Here is a 16,650-nt window from a genome sequence, read left to right as displayed (position 1 = left end):
AAGTTCCTCAAAACTCATTTCCAGGCCAATCATTGTGAAGCAGTTTGAAGCTCTGGAACGAGCCCAGTTCCTTGGCTTCCATCCAGCTCCCTATCTCTGCCAGACGCTGCAAAGTATAGAGATATCTCCTGCTTGGGTTGACAAGAAGGAAACAGAACTAAGTGTTGTCTGCATATTAATGATATTACCACCTTCCAATCTTCTGAAGAAATCATAGATAAACTTGAGCCTTTGGGATTTGACATCTGAGAGCAATCAGAACAAGAGCCATGCAGGCCATGTCTTTGGAATTTCTCCACAAAAATAATAAGACCATATTAAAGCCTTTTTTTCCCATTTTTTTTTAGGTCCTGAAGACTTGATAGTATCAGTCTATGATTAAGAATATCAGTGGGTCCCTGCTCACTTGAGCTATTTTATCCAGGTAGACCAAGATAGTCCTTATGTGGCCATACAGCTATCAGCACTGTGCCATATCATCTTACTCAACACTAGATAAATGGATTTGATTTTCCCTTTATATTTCTCTGGTCCACAACTAAGAAAGCATTTTCCCACTCAACTTCAAGGTCAGGTTCAGGAATAAACCTCAGCATCTTTGTTAGGGCTGCAGGCAAATGACTAAGTCACTGACTATGCCTTGATTGGCATAACCCAGGGGTTAAGCTAAGTGGGTGTGGAAAGCTACTAGACACGAGACCATAGGAACATGAGAAATTGCCAGACATGACAGATAATGTGAGAAGCTGACAAAATTTAAAGATAGCATTATGAGGGATGTCTGGATCTCACAGGTGGTTAAGGGAGAAGTGGCCAAAGTTCAAAGATAATTGGAGTGGAATACTGGAGACCTTTTGGTACATATACAGTCTTGCCAGGCCAACAGCATCTAGGCAACTGCATCAGTAATACCATGTAAGGTCAAGTATCAGAAATACGAAATCTGGGTATGGATGTAGCAAAACTGGGACAAAAAGGGAAAAAGTAATTAGGGACAGGTTGTTTATCTGAAAGGAGACTGGGATGGGGAGAAGGAAGGTAGTGAAAAGGAGGATCATGAAATGGGAGAAGGGATAATAAAGTGCAAATCATGTCTTTCTGGGGATACCGGCTGGGCAGCCATGTCTCTGATCACTACAGCCTAAATCAGGACAGTAAAACGAGCCTGTTGTTCTGACCACACCACACCAGTGAAGCCTGCTTCTGTGGCGGGGGCGACTGGGGGTGGCAGGGTGCTTTCCCTGGCTAACCAGAGAAACACCCCGATGCATGGATCAAGCATCTCATAGCTCCGTGTCAGTGTCTGCTGCAGGCCTGACAGCACTGGCATCTACCTGCCACATCTTCACAAACTCCCTAGGCTAGGCCGGCAACGGGACACCTCGACAGGTTGAAAGCAACTGTTGGAGTTTCTTTGGCTAGGATTCATCTTGCCTAACTTGAAGCATTTAAATACTGAGGTTTTAGCCTGATCTGGTCATCCAGACTTGCACAAGGGAGAGGGTGATTCCTCCAGCAGGTAACTCATCCTGTCCTAAAACCTAGCACTTCACTCTGGCTAGTCTCAAAACAGATTTCTAGTGCCATCTGAGATGCCCTTTGGCATCTGAATGGGGACCAGTGGCAGGAGAGACGCAGCTCTCAGTCAGTCGGAAGTTCAACTGATCTTCCATGGCGCTATATGCCTGTGTTTAAGCAACTGAATCACATTGCAAGCTCCTACATTGCTAAATGGGTTAGAAGACTCATGTCTTCCATATGAGATGCAAAACGCTCCATTTAGGTTGTTTCTGTAAACGAGTTGTCTGGACAAATCAGCCAAGAAAGGCAGTGTCACCTAGCTAGACTCAAAAATCACAAAGACAGAACTGTCCTGTTATATCTCATTGTTAGAACTAATAAATATGCTAATAATTAAGTGAGATAATATAATAATGAGTGAGATTATATAAACTAATCGCCTCCAATCAGGTGAGATAGGACCCAGGATACCCCAATGTTTTTTTCTGATGTAGTTGTATATTCTGTTAGCAGTACTTACCTTCTGAATCTTTACCCAACATTAACTAACTGAAAGTATTATGTTTGCTCCTACTATCACATTAGATGGGAAATACATCATTAGTATTAACTCATTTGAGCTAGTAGTATAGCTAGTAGCTATATTATTCACTGTAAGTTGTTTTGTTCACCTACAAGTCACTGTGGAACGCCGCAGCCATTCTTTATCCAATTGTAACTACTGGATGCTACCAGAAAATGGTGACATACTAAGAAAAATCCTATCCAATATGTCAGATAGACAGGAATCTAACTATATTTTCAGGTAAAACTAATTAACATACAAACTAAATATTGCTATAGGCAAACTCAGCCCTAGCTAATCTAACAGGTCTCAGAATATCATGCATAGCTTGGTTATGAAATGCTTGTCTTTGAATGGACTTTTTGTTTGCATATAGTTTGCTTACTTTATTCTACTAAATGAATTTAGCTTCCCCACTTAAATAAATTCTGAACTTGAACTCTTCATATAACATACACTTTGAGCTGTGTTGAGCAGCACTGGGGGACACCAGCCATTGGAGTATACCCAATAGTAACATTAACATGAGGTTGAAACTGCAAGTTGAACAGCACAATGTACAATTGAAAGTGCAGTGCAGTATTCATATGCAAATTAGTATTCTGCTTTTAGTTTCAGTCTAAAACTATGGGCTTCAAAAACAGAGTCAGTGAAATGACTACAGCAAGATATGGCCATCAAATAATCTGAATTAACGAATGGGTTAAATACTGCATGATGGGTCTGGTCTTATAAGGGGGGCATAAGGGTTTGTAAAAGCATGAAATTTAAGATGGCTATTATGACTGACTTCAGTGCATTATTTTTTTCACAGAAATTTCACAGAATTCAGTCTGAGATTTGGTAGATACTCTGTGATATAAATTAGAACAACTTCTGCAGATAAACAAATCAATGAGACTAAGCATTGATTTCCCCTAGAATGCCATACAATCTGACCTTTTCAAAATCTGCATGTGGTTACTCTGGCAGTAAAAACAACCATGACTAAGAAGCACGTTAAGCATTTCCCACATACTGTTTTACATATTATACAAAAAATACTGTTATTAAAATGGCAAAGATAACAGGTAAGGATGAACACTGACTTTCAGTGACTTTGTGCACTTAAGCATATTAAGGATTTAAATGTATTCATGTCACACACTGGGGAAAAGAAGAAAAATATTAAAAATGTACAATGTAGATTATTTTCAGGTTTTTGATTATAATTTGTTGTTTTTCCTGTTGATGTCAAGAAAAGATTCCTATTTTCTCAGTTTGCACAACTTATCTGACCTATGAGTCATACACTTTCACTTGAAAGTATACAAAATATTTTAAGCACTGTTTTATACAGTGATTATTTCTTAGCAGGGTTTTTCCTTAAAAAACAGCAGCCAGCAGGGAGTGGAGAAGCAAATTATCAAACAAAGATCTCGTTTCTACGGCTAGATCTGCTCAGGGAGAAGGACTTGACTCTGACGTGAGCCTGAATTGAGGTCTGAATTTTCTGAGACTTCACCATTCCTCGCGCGTACGTGTCCCCTCACTGCTGCCTGCTGGCAGGGCGGCCCAATCCTGTGCTTAGCCCAAACTCCCCGTCTTTGCAGTGCTCTGTGGGGAGGAAAGGGTGTTTCCTGGGGAATCAAGAGGCTGAAAACGTGCATCCTCAGGCTGCCTGAGCCGGTGCCCTGTCCATGGGGTCCCAAGCCACCAGCTGCGCAATGATGGCCAGGCTTTAGGCCAAACCTGGACCTCCGCTTTTTCAGGGAAGTGAAACTCCTCCTGGATGAGCCAAATTCTGCTATCAGTTATGGACAGAGAAACCACAAAATAAATTGCAGTGGTGTAACTGAGGGCAAAACCTGCTGTGATGGCTTAAGTCAATACGAATCTCACAAGCACTTGGATTGCAGGATAAGAACATGTATTTTATTAGAGTTCTGCCTTGATGCTCTAAAGCAACAAGCTTCAGGAAAAATCTTTCTGTATTTTTCTAGATGTGCAAGTAAGAGCTACTTGGCCTAACTTTTCTAAGCTCCCAGTTATACTCACTGATAGCTCAAAAACTCAAGGGAAGACAAGTCACAAATTATTAACCTTTAGGTGAACAAATTACAAATAAACAAACAAGTTCTAATAGTAGGGAATGACCTTGACCTTTGCCCAAAATAGAAATAAAACACATTAAAAGTATTTCTTAAGGATTCAAAGCATTTTGGGAAATGCTTTTGCACAGTCTCTCTTCACATGGTCTGAATCTGCAAAAACTGTTAAGTCCAGGTGAAGTCTTGTCAGCAGAGGTCTGAGGTGAGAAAGCTTCGTTTCTCATTAGGAGAAGTGGCAAAAGCTGGTTTGGCTCTTGCACTTATCCCAGGAAAACTAATGAGTGCTCTAGGTTATGTCAGCATTAATGATCTCATGGGCAGCATTTCCCTCCACAGACTTTGTTAGAGCTCATGGTGTTTGCTATACTGCATCAGAGGTGGAAAAAAAAAATGCAGTTTTATGCCACCTCGCAATAGCTCTGCAACAGGCTTTATTGGGGCAGATTTCCCAAGCTGCCTAAGTAACTCCCACATAGTGCAGTACGGGCTAGCTCACTATAGGGCATTTTTATTTCCATGAAAACAAAAAACTCTATACATTATGACATAAAAAAAAATCAAACACTCACACCTAGTTCTTCATTGTTCATTTAAAGCCTAGCTTATTTCAACGTGTAAGCATTCACATAATCCTCCTTCTTTCAAAAAAAGCTGTCAGGCATGTGCTTAGATCTCACAGACTTGAACAAAGTAAATGCAATTGATTTGAAAGTTAAATCATGAGCTTAAATAGTCAACTAAATCAGGGCTTTACACCTGTAAAAGTGGTCGGAGAACACTGCTGAACCAGAATGGGAGTATTTATGCTTGGTTTTTGTGCTCAAGGTACAGGAGAGGGAGAATCAACATCACTTGGAGGGTGTAGTTTGATGATACATTTTTTTTTCATTGCAAAACTGATTTAAGAATTTCCTGTCCCTCTTTCTTTCCTGATGCTCATTCTTCCTCCTGCACTGCAGCTTACAGCCCTCTCACTTGGATCAGGGCAGCTTTTTGTGGGATCATATTATAAACTGTATTATTAAAATAATGATTTAAATAATTAAAATTATTTATTAAAAATAAAATTATGATTTAAATAATGATTAAAATAATACAGTTTATAATATGGGTCAAATTATCGACCCAGTATTTGGGTAAAAACCAAAATGTTTTCTTCTCATGGAGGTTCAGTGATCTGGTCTGCAGCAGAAACTCATAAACAGTTACTCTGCATGATGGGTAAAAATGAAATATGGATGTGCAAACAAATAGCTGGAGGAGGGAACTTCTCAGACCAGTTTTCTGCCAGAGAAAACAATTCACTGAACAGCACACTAAATTAAAATGAACAGTGGGTGAAACTCAAAGCATTGTAGCATACTGGCTAACCAATGCATATTGTTTTTCTATACTTACTGTGCCCCACCAGAGAGCATCTGCATACGTAGAGAACTGGTTATTTGCATCTTTTTCCACCAGATAAACCAGGAAAGATGAAAAGATGAGTACTAAAAATCCTATGTACCAGGCTGTGATTAATTCCTAGATAAAAGAAATCAGAGATCAATATCCATTTAAAAGACTAAACAGAATGCCATTTCAAGGAACACGCACTTAAAAGGTCTATATACTCTGAGCAGTTAAAAGTCTAACGCTTCCCTACTGATGCAAATTTTCTCTAAAAATGGACCAAATCTACTCCAATAGCTTGTCACTTTAGCAACTTCACCAATGTATATATAATTACAGCAGCATATCAAGTCCAACATTTTCAGTATATTCTAAAAACTGCTAATGTTTAACATGGCCTGACCTATCTGTGTTAATGCCTATTTATAATGAATGTTACTTCAGGAAATTTTAAGTATTCTACTCAAAACTGCTAAATATTTGTTTCCTTGGACTCTTGTTGAATCTCATGAAGAAGTCAGCCAGACAAACCCAGCAGCTAGGATTACGTACCTTGCTATGTGCATAAACTACTGAACCTAATAATTTCCAAGTGCCTCCTCTTCGGTCCATGCGCACCATACGAAGGATCTGTAGGAAACGAAGACTTCTCAGTGCTGATGTTGCAAAAATGTTACCCTGAGTTTTTGCAGAAACAACTGCTATTGAAGCGATGAGAACAATGATGTCTGAAAGAAATATATTACAGAAAACATTAATGTACATGTACCAATCAGTAACACGTATATGTACATGAGCTGAATGAAGGGACAAAGAAGAGACTCCTCCTGCAGCGGGCAGGAATCCTAGGCACTGGGAATCCTGGTTGAGTTAGGAGCCAGGACTGGTGTTTAAAACTGCCTTGGGAGCCTCCAGGGTGGGAACCAAGGGTAGTAATTTTAAAAAGATATGGATAAGAGGAGCAATATTGAAGGATCTGGCATGCCTCATCCAGGAACTTTGAAGTCTTATGTATCAAACTGTACAAATCAGTAGATGGACTAGAACGTTTACCCTTCACATCTTTCCTCATAGCACCTTTGCTATAAAAAGAAATAAAAAAAGAAAGAAAAGAAAGGTAAGAAAAAACAAAGCTGCCTCAGTGATGAGAGTCCAGTAGAAGCATTTGGAGTTAAAAACACACATATTAATTTCCTACAAGAACAAACACTACGTGGTTCGGGCATGTAGTAATGAGTTTCTGGACACAACTCCTCTTAGGTACCATTTCCTGGAAAGGAAAAATACAGTGCTGGATATTCAGAAGCATTCTTCTCATTGTCAGCCTGGAAAGTTTTCTGCAGTCCAGCAAGTGTTAGGATTTATTTCTTCAGGCCTTAGCTTCAAACTGTGAGCCTGAGTGTTCTGCATGAACTAATCATCCAACTGCCCTCTAAGCCAGAACAGCATTTAAAGGGAGATGAGAAGAAACAAAGTGATAGCCCTTGAACACTGTGAGAAGGCATAATAATTTTTTATGATGACTGGGGCAGACATCCTGGCATACAGAAAGTGGAAAAGGACAGAACAAGCTCCTGATCACCTCATCACTAATTTCCTGACCTTCTTTCAAAGCCTAGAGAGCCTTTATAAGAAATACATGGTTTAATTCTTAGGATTTTGTGTTTTTTAAATGTTTATAGGCAAGTGTATTCTAAACCCAGAACAGCTGGTGGAGAACTTCCTAAAAGCAAGTTCATGCTGACATAAGTTTTGCTACTCTTGTGGTGGATATGAATGTTCATTTTGCTCCAAGAGAAGTTCTTAAAAATGAGGACTTCCCCAGTAAGTGAACAGGCCCACACAAGTGAGCAGTGAGAGAGACCTGTTGTGCCTACAAGCAGGACACCGTTTTTCTAGTATGTTCCAGTACAGTAGGAAATAGCCTTGTTTTATTCTGCTTAGCCACCCAAGTAAGTTGAGGTCCAAATATCCTTGCTTGCAAATATCATGGCTTTCTCTGAACTCATCTATGGAGAGCTTTGCCCTCTAACGACATTATTAAGGGTGTAAATAAACTGTACTTCAAAGAGCATCATGTTAACGTGTGGAAACCCTTGTCACAAGATGCTAAAAGTCTACATGGGTTTAAAACCAACTGGACAAACTCATGAAAGAAAACTTAATTCAGGATTAATTAATACAAAGATTCCATTTCTGTCTCAGTCCCCAAGTAAGAGATCATTGGTGGCTGAGAGAATATTGTGGAGAAATACAGCTGCATGCTTGTCCTGCTGTTACAGTCTTCCCTAACTCTTCATTATTGGCTAGTGTCACCGTTGGACACAGTATATTAGGCTAGATTGACCTTCTATCTGTTTTATGTTCTGACATTTTGAAATGGCTTGGCTACTCTATAGATGGCTTATAGTTGGCTACGATATAGTTGGCTACTATAAAGCTAGATTTTCTCCTAGATGTAAAGTGACCAGCGCCTTGCAGCTCCCACAGCCATAGGTCCACGGAGGTGGAACAGAAGAAATCCCCCTCCAACAGAGGAGGCAGAACGCTTACTGGGGTCTGTGTAGGAATTCAGAAATAACATAAACAATCAGGAGAAGTTAAAGATGTCACAGACTCCAGTGGAGATCGGAAAAAGACATGGTGTGGGATTCAGCTCCATATGAAGACATGTAAACTTAGGCATCCACGTGTGAACCAGGTGTCTAAACTCCCTGTGCAGCACAAGGAGATCAAGCCAAGTCAACCAAACATGGTGCAGCTACACCTCAGGAAGACTCCTGTTGGCTGCTCAGCTGGCTTGCTCTCTAGGCTTGATATAGAAAATGGCTTGATTCAGTTGCCTGAATTTGTACAGTGCCATTTGAGATGCCCTAAGGTATCTGAGACATCCACTAGGGCTGGCAGATACGCTAACAGACCTGGGGGCATGTGCCCTTCAGGAGAAGTAGCTGAAGAGCAGGGCATATCATGTAACCGTGGGCACCTCTATTTACTCAACTGCGCTAAGCCCTAGGTCCTGACCAGCCACACAGGAAGTCACATATCACATAAGTAGACACCTACAAGCAAACTTCTAAATTTAGGTGTGTTTATCTGGATCTGAACCTCACACAGAGTGCACTAGATAGCTGTGAGCAACACGGACTCTGCTGCAGAAAGAATATCTCTGGTTGCTAACACAAAGACAGTTCGGTTTGTCCCACCCTACTCTGATCGGAGCAGCAATGCAACAGCTATTTTCAGCTGGTGGTGACCGGCTAGTCAGCAACATAGATACGTTTAGAAAAACCATGTGCACTCCTGCTAATCAGTCTTGGAACTTAAAAGAGTAAGATCACTCAAACATTAGGAGTTTGGTCCAGAAATGATTAAAGTTCATACTGATGGTCTTGGCCCTTTTGATCTTTTTGGTTCCCCTCAAACACTCTGTGTGACTTTTTTTCAGAAAAGCCAGTGATTTGTCCCTTCCCTTATTCCTTCCCGTTCCAGCTGCTCTGACAGCACAGCCCTGTCCCTTCCTCCTGCAGCCCTCCTTGGCTTTGCTTCCCTCGGAGCTACGGAAGACAGGCAGCCAATTATTTCAGTGTGGTGTAACTTGCTAGGAACAGGTGTAAGATAAATCAAAATAAAGCTCTCTTGGAAAGGAATCAAAGAATCCAAAGGAAAGCTTGCACCAGTTAAAAGTTGCTTCTGAATAAGTTAAACTGGCTTAGTTTTCTTATGTAAGCATACCTGTAGTGGAAAATATAAAAGTTAAGGACTTTATGATTCTCTCTCCATCACATTTTTATCTACTATATCTCAGGTGCCTTTTCCCCTGTCTTAAGTAAGAAAGTAAAATATTCTCCTAAACTTCCTTCTATATTCCACCTGAATTTGGCTAAGATATCCATGGTATTTCTGTATTTTAAAAAGCCTTTAACAAACATCTATCAATATTTCCCTTTTGGTGGCAAAACTTAAACTATGAGGGGGAAAAAAAAAGCAAACCCAGAAAGTGAGTTATGGGTGAAATCCCAGGTTTACTGAAGTAAACAGTAATACTCCAATTAATTTCACTGGGACTAAGATTTTACTCCACACTTGCTATAAAGCACCGGGAAACTTTTTGTAAGTAATGGCAGTCGAGGGCAGTGTAGCTCCAAACTTCTTTATAATAACATATTAGAAACCAGAATTTTCTGAAGCACATTTAGTTCTTTGATGTTTTCCAGGTAATATCTTGTGTACGACCTTCCAAAATGTCAAGCATCTCCTCAGCTATGAGGCTGATGCTATTTGGTCTTTAGAAATGTTTCTCATTTTACTTGCCTTGCAGATAGCATCCTCCCTCATTAACTCCAATCTGAGACTGCAGATCTTCTAGGCAGCTCTGTGCAATGTTCGCTTTGAACACTTCATTTCAAATTAAATTTCAGACAATGAAGTCTTCCATTTCAGATCTTTCATCTAGTATGACTCAAGAAAACCCCTGAGATTACATGAAAGTTTTGCTAATTGTACCTTAGCAGAGGCTTTTTTAGTTGACAAACACTATGTTAACACCATGTGTGTGTCAGTGCCAAGTGCTGATGGGCCCAGTTAAAGAATCTGAGAAGAACAGGTAAAAGGTTGAATGCAGAAACTTTACTTGGATATAGCAAAAAATTCAAAAGCCCTGATATGCCACCAGTACAACTATTTACACTTACAGGAGGAATGTCAGGATGATGTCAGAAAATGTAATTAATGACCATCTCTCACCTGCTCAAAGCTCATGTATGTGCTCAAAGTAACACACAAACCTGAATTCTCTCTTTGTTTCACATTCTTCAAAGTCTTATTTATAAGAAAGCTGCTAGTGACAGCTCTTTCTGTTGCCTATGTTTAATGCCAATGTGTTGGAATGTCCTTTCCTTCTAAATAAAAATGACACTTAGAGCCAAGAGAGATTAAATGAATCTTGCAAAAGTCTTTCCCTGTTTTTAAGGTCTAATTTTGTGCTAAAGTTATCTCTAAACCAGAGAAAAATTATCTCTTGTAGTGGTCATTTCTTATGAATACTTCTCAAGACAACTCATCATCCTAAAATTGAAAGTAAATCATCAGAAAGAGCACTATCACTAATCTGTGACGTGGCCATTGGAATCAACCAAGAGGACCGAGTCTACTTTGACAGCAGTTGCAGCTGGCTACAACGGCACAAGTTACATATGCATATGGCAGCACAGCGAGCAATTACTCACTTGCTAAGGATTTTAAATAAATTTTAGTTCAAGTTTAAAGTAACAACCACATAGAAACAATCATTTCACAACTTTCTATTCTGACTCACAAGGGGGTGTAAGCGATGGTAAGGAGGGAATAACCAGCTGTTTAGTTTTTCTAATATTTCTTTGCATGTCAATCATTCCAGCAGCTTCATCATGTTTATCACTATTCTCAGAACTCCCTCCAAGTTGTCTACAATAATTTCTACAGCTGGCTGGCTGGGACCTGAGGGTATCAGCTAATCAATGTCGAAAGCTACTTAGAATTTTAGTCACAGACTACAGCACAAAGTTAACACAACGCACATCCTGGAGCACTATATTTGAGCACGCCACACTATAAAAACTTCCTAATAACAAAAATATATTCAATGGGCTCTATTCTAAGCTGATATAAATCAGTAGTTTAAAGCAGTTTAAGGTATAGCCTAAAGACTGACATCTGACTTAAGCCATGCAACAGTACCTCAAAATAAGATTGCTTTTTTTCAGACTCCAAAAAGAAAAGGTCTGGTTACACAAACATGTCTATAGGAGCAGCAGCCTTTTCACACAGCCTGCTAAGATATTTGGCCTTGGTGTATTTCATGTTCCTGTAGGTTAGCCAAAAAAAGACTTTCACAGAGTTTAAACCTTCTGAACGCCCTAATAGAGGGTTATTCAGCGAGGGAAATAATTGTATCATTATCCACTGAGCACTAGTTGAGAAAGGTCATAGAATGGAAAAGGTCATTTCATCACAACTGGCTGCAAAAATGCTTTCAGCTTCAAACAACGGATTAACCACTTCCTCCTACTGGTTCAAGAAGGCAAAGAACAAAATTCACAATTAGACCACATTGTAATAGTTAATTTTAAAAGAGGCAAATTGTAATGTTTTTACCAGGTGGCAGTTCCTTTGCTCTGTCAATAGTTCCACTGCTATGAATTCAGTGCAATATTTCACATAGTTATGGCAGCAAAATTTGGTCTAATGTGGGCTGAAGTTCCAGTGACCTTGCATTTGTATTTACCTCAGAAATCAAGAATTTTCAGTATTTTTATCTTTAAAATGTTCAGAATCTTAATTAAAAATAAGTCTTTTAGGATTAAACCTATAATCAGATCTCTGATTAGAGAGATGATAGATGTTGCCATACTTAGAGAGATGACACAGGATATCATACTTTGTAATTTGCCCCACTGGAAAAAAACAGAACTATTCGTTGATAAAGTACTATTCAGTATGTGCAAGACTGTCAAAGTCTACAAACTGGATTTTTACAAACTACTCAAGGAACATACAATGTTTTGAGATCACCTGAATTCACCCCCTGAAATATGATATGTTCAAGCATTAGTCTATGTCTTTAAAAAAACATTTTAAAGTCATCCAGTTAATTATATTGCCTGTCTATCTCTAGTGTAATTTGGGAGAGGCAGGAAACGGAGTTCTGAACCTCCCACAAAAAGCTGAGTTACTTTACAGGAAGAAGGACTCAATTTTGCAGAAAAAAAGCCTAAACAACAACATCATCAACAACAAAAACCCCAAGCAAAACAAGATACATTGAGTTTTGCATATACTAAAAATAATGGTGCTTAGGATCTTGAGCAAAATTTGCTTTCTGCAATGTCTGAATATAGCTTTTCTTTCTGGTCTGGAACCTGATCTCTCTACTCAGATGCCAGACAGGTTATGATTAATCATCACCTACTAGCAGAAGTAATTGGCAGGGTATCTTCAGGAAATTCTTGGGATACATGACACTGATTTTTGCAGATGTTGTTGTCACTCTAGTCAAGAGGTCTTTGCGTTTTCAAATATCTAACACCCTCTGGATGGAAACCATATTAGCTGTCATTGCAGGCAAAACAAGAATCAGTGGTTTCACTTGCTTTTGTAATCTTTTTTCAAGAATCAGTGGTTTCACTTGCTTTTGTAATCTTTTTTCAAGATGCAAAACAATGTGGTATTTTTAGAAATAAGAAAATGAAATAGTTTTGTGTATCAAGATAATTCTCAGAGATAAACACAGATGAGTCTGAAAATTGAATTTTATTGCTGTCAAACACCATGAAGGTGGGGCTGCAGCGTAGTGGCACACAGAGGAGAAAAAAAAAGTTATACAAAAATGTGTAACACTGTCTGAAATGAGTAAAAAAAACCACACAGATTTTACTACTTCCACTCTACAGATTTTTTTTCCTTCTAACAATGGAAAATGGCTGCATTAGTCACTGATTTCAGTTCTACGGAGTCCACTAAAACTGATCTTTGCAGAGGAACTTGGATTTTCTTACTCATCATCTGAGCAATACTCCAGTGAAAAGATCAAAAGAGATGAACTCTTGAACCCTTCTTTCCCTCCCTAGTCTTCATTTGCAATGTATTGGCATCATCTGAGTACGCAAACGATTTTAATGTGATGTGAAAGTGACTTCCTGCAAATACAGACATCTTCTCTCTGGTGTATATTTTATTTTTACATAGCCAAAGTGGGTCTATTTAAAAAAGCAGTTCATCAACATGTAAAGCTATCTCTTCTGGCAAAGAGAAAATAGAATAGATAAAAAATATTTAAGATGAATTAAAGTAAAATATAAAATATACATATAAAATAATATATAATATTATTTATGATATAGACAATCTATATAAAATATTATAAAATGTGAAATGCATTATGTTTCACTTCTTTTCAATGCCATGACAAATAAGTGCTACATCAAATCGCAAGTACGTCACAAGAGATCAGTTCGAGGGCTTTAAAACTGCAAACACTGTGAGGATTAGTTACAGCACTGTGTCCCGATACTGAAATTCCAGATCTGGAATATTTGGAATATTGCCCAGACTCCAGTGCAGGGGCAAGCACAGCTCTGCCAAGCAGCCACGAACGAAGGTGGCCTCAGCCCACAGCGCCGGAGAAGGGAGCCTGTCCCTGCGAGGGGGCAGGCGCTGGGGGCAAGTCGTCGTCGGCTCCTGAAATGCCATCTGGGGGTAGTTGCATCCGCAGTACATCAAACGGTGACGAAGGAGAGAAATCCCTGCTCCTCACTCCCAACACATACACACACACAGACACACACACTGCAAATTCTCCCGAGAGACTAGTGGTGGTTTTAGTCCACTTTGCACCATCTCAAGAGTCAAAAATGACAGTCCAGAGAATTTACCCTTCAAGATTTACTTATTATCTTTGTGCCACCCAGTTATCTAAAACTTTTCCCCCTATCGCCACAACCCATCTGTGTGCCGCTCTTTCCACCTCCTGTATGTTATACATCCTCTGTATGCCCCTTCTCGCTGTGCAGCCATCTCAGAACCGCTTCCCACTCACTGCTGGGCCATTCTCTTGCCCGTCCTCTAACTCCTAAAATAAAGACGCGCCACACTGCCTGGGTGGCTCAGCCCCAATTCTATGGCCCTTCATTGCACACATCCGTTTCTGATTCCTTCTTTCCGAAATTTCCTTGGAGGCTCCTATCTCCATTTCAGACTGTGGGGCATGGGCTTATATAAGTAACCAAAACCACTGAACAAAGCGTGCCTGTGGGAACATAAAACCTGTCACCTAAAAATGAATACACGCACACCTCTGCTAACATCTGTTTTTAAGCTGGTTCAATGTTCAGAGACTCATCATGTGGCATTTCTTCAGCCTATCCTAATGAAAAAGAGTAAATTGGCTGGAGATTTCATGCCTCGACCACAGAAAAAGAGCCATATAGTCTTTCTAAGTTGAGAAGATCTACCCCGTGCTCCCTCTAAATATGAATACTCCTTTATCAGCCCCAAGTGAATCCCACTCTTTGTAGGTACCTTAGTCTGCCTTTGGTACACTTTGAGTAAAGCTCTTTACCTCAGAATGTAATCATATGTTCCCCCAAAACAAAACTAGTTTGGAAACACCTCAAAGGCACTTTTAAGTAAAGCTAACCAAATACAACACATTTGGAATCTGTACGACAAAGAATTTTGGAGACAGAAAAATAAGGAATATTTTCAAAAAGTCAATATAGGAAATTGTGTAGGCATGATAACTAATATTCCATTATAAAATTTTAGAATGAGGAAGGTGGGTCAGGTTTTTGTTTTTGTCATTTTTTAATCCAGGTTCATAACAAGATTAACGATTTCATCCCTGAGCATGGATCAGTAACATTACTCCTTGATATTTCCAAGAACTAGGAGCATATGTACACTGATCCCGTGTACAAGTAGCACATTATCAAGCCATGATGATACACATTATATCAGAATAATGTTATTTACCTTTTGCTTTATATAGCCAAAATATTTCTCAGTTGGCTGAGAATCACAATAGTTCAACCAACACTGAATTTTAAGTTGTAGTTATGGTCACCATTTTTGATTTAGTTCAGATAAGAATAATGGCATGAACGGGGACATTCCACCTCTGTTTGCACTGTTCGCAGTTAAGGTTCACAGGCCTGCTGGGTACACACTCCTCCTGTGGACTGAATAAGACCTTGACAAACATCTTTACATCAATAACAGCTATCTCAATAAATCTTAAAAAACTAAAGGCCTTCTGCAACCTAAGATTAAGTTCAGTTACAAGCCTTTCATGGATTTATGCTCTATTAGCTTTTTAATCGATCTTTAACATTACTAATATGCATCTACCAGAACAAAACCCCCACTGTTTATTCTGTAAGGCTATTTTTGGTCTTTAGGTAGCTGAGAAACGAACCACAAGTAAAACAAGCAGATCCTTCTAAAAAATCTTCATTTACACTGTCCAATAAACGTTTTATGCCAGGGAAAATAAGCCCTACAAGCACTGGGAAACTAGTGTTTGCTAGTTGCTTTGCTATATCTGAGGTTTTTTGCTGGATGATACTAGACCTGTGCGAAAAAGTGGCTGGTGTTGTGGAAAAAAAAAAAAAAAAGCTCAGGATAGCTGGAGGGAAAGACAGCAGGATGGATTCTCTTTCATACACATCTGATAAACACAAATGCTCATCAGATCATGATGTAAAAAATATAAAGTTACCAGCAAGGAAAAACAAAATAACTACAGGCATGGCAAGACTTGTATATTGGGAACGGACTGAATAATTTAGGAGTGGTTAGTCAGAAGCCACGTATGAGATGGCATGATAGAGGTATGCAAACTAGTGAAAGACAAGAAGGCCTGCTGGATGCCTCCTATTAAATAGGATAAAAAGAAATAGGACATGCAATTACCCTGTAAAACTCATTGCCACAGGATGTAAAAGAATAACTCGAGAAAATTAAAGACAAGGCTGGATGTTTCTCCCTGAATTGTTGGAATTAGATTTTTCATGGGCTCCAGAGTCAGTCTAGAAGTCGGTCACTGATTATCCAATGTACGAACAAAAAAGGTGCGTAAATGGCCATTTGAGCTACAGGTTTTAATAACCTTCTTAGCAGTGTCTGGCACTAGGCAGGGTACAGAGAGACACCAAAGTGGGCTCCTACGTTACCCACGCCAGCAGGCAGCACAGCGGTGCAGGGGTGGAAAGGCCAGAAAGGCCGGGAACAGAGAAAACCTGGGACAGGGAAGTGCACAGACAAAACGTGAACGGGAAGAGGCACATCACAGGAAGGCAGGGAAAACTACAAAGCGATGATGCTGAAAAGGGGAGGGGAGGGAAGAGCATGTCTCTGAGGAGGAAGAAAAGCCTCCTTGTAGGAGAGGAGGGGAGGGGAGGGGAGGGGAGGAGGAGGGAGAGGGGAGGTGAGAAAAAAGAGGAGAGGAGAGGAGAGGGAAGGGGAAGGGAAGAAGAGAGAAGAGAAGAGAAGAGAAAAAAGAAAAGGGTCTGCTCTCACATTCAATGAGAGGGAAAAAAAGCAACA

At 39.6% G+C, this 16,650-nt stretch overlaps 1 protein-coding gene across 1 annotated transcript in view; it reads right to left on the bottom strand.

Moving 5' to 3' along the window:
- KCNQ5 (potassium voltage-gated channel subfamily Q member 5) overlaps positions 1-16,650 on the bottom strand; it is a 306,273-nt gene that overhangs the window by 47,000 nt on the left and 242,623 nt on the right. Inside the window, exons 4-5 of the mRNA XM_064508669.1 lie at positions 6,121-6,296; positions 5,575-5,700 (exon numbers count right to left, since the gene is read on the bottom strand). Of these exons, the coding sequence (XP_064364739.1) occupies positions 5,575-5,700; positions 6,121-6,296 (302 nt within the window). The remainder of the gene's footprint in view (positions 1-5,574; positions 5,701-6,120; positions 6,297-16,650) is intronic.

Source organism: Dromaius novaehollandiae, chromosome 3 (assembly GCF_036370855.1).
Source record: "Dromaius novaehollandiae isolate bDroNov1 chromosome 3, bDroNov1.hap1, whole genome shotgun sequence".
Taxonomy (NCBI): domain Eukaryota; kingdom Metazoa; phylum Chordata; class Aves; order Casuariiformes; family Dromaiidae; genus Dromaius; species Dromaius novaehollandiae.
This window is presented reverse-complemented; position numbering and strand designations above follow the sequence as displayed.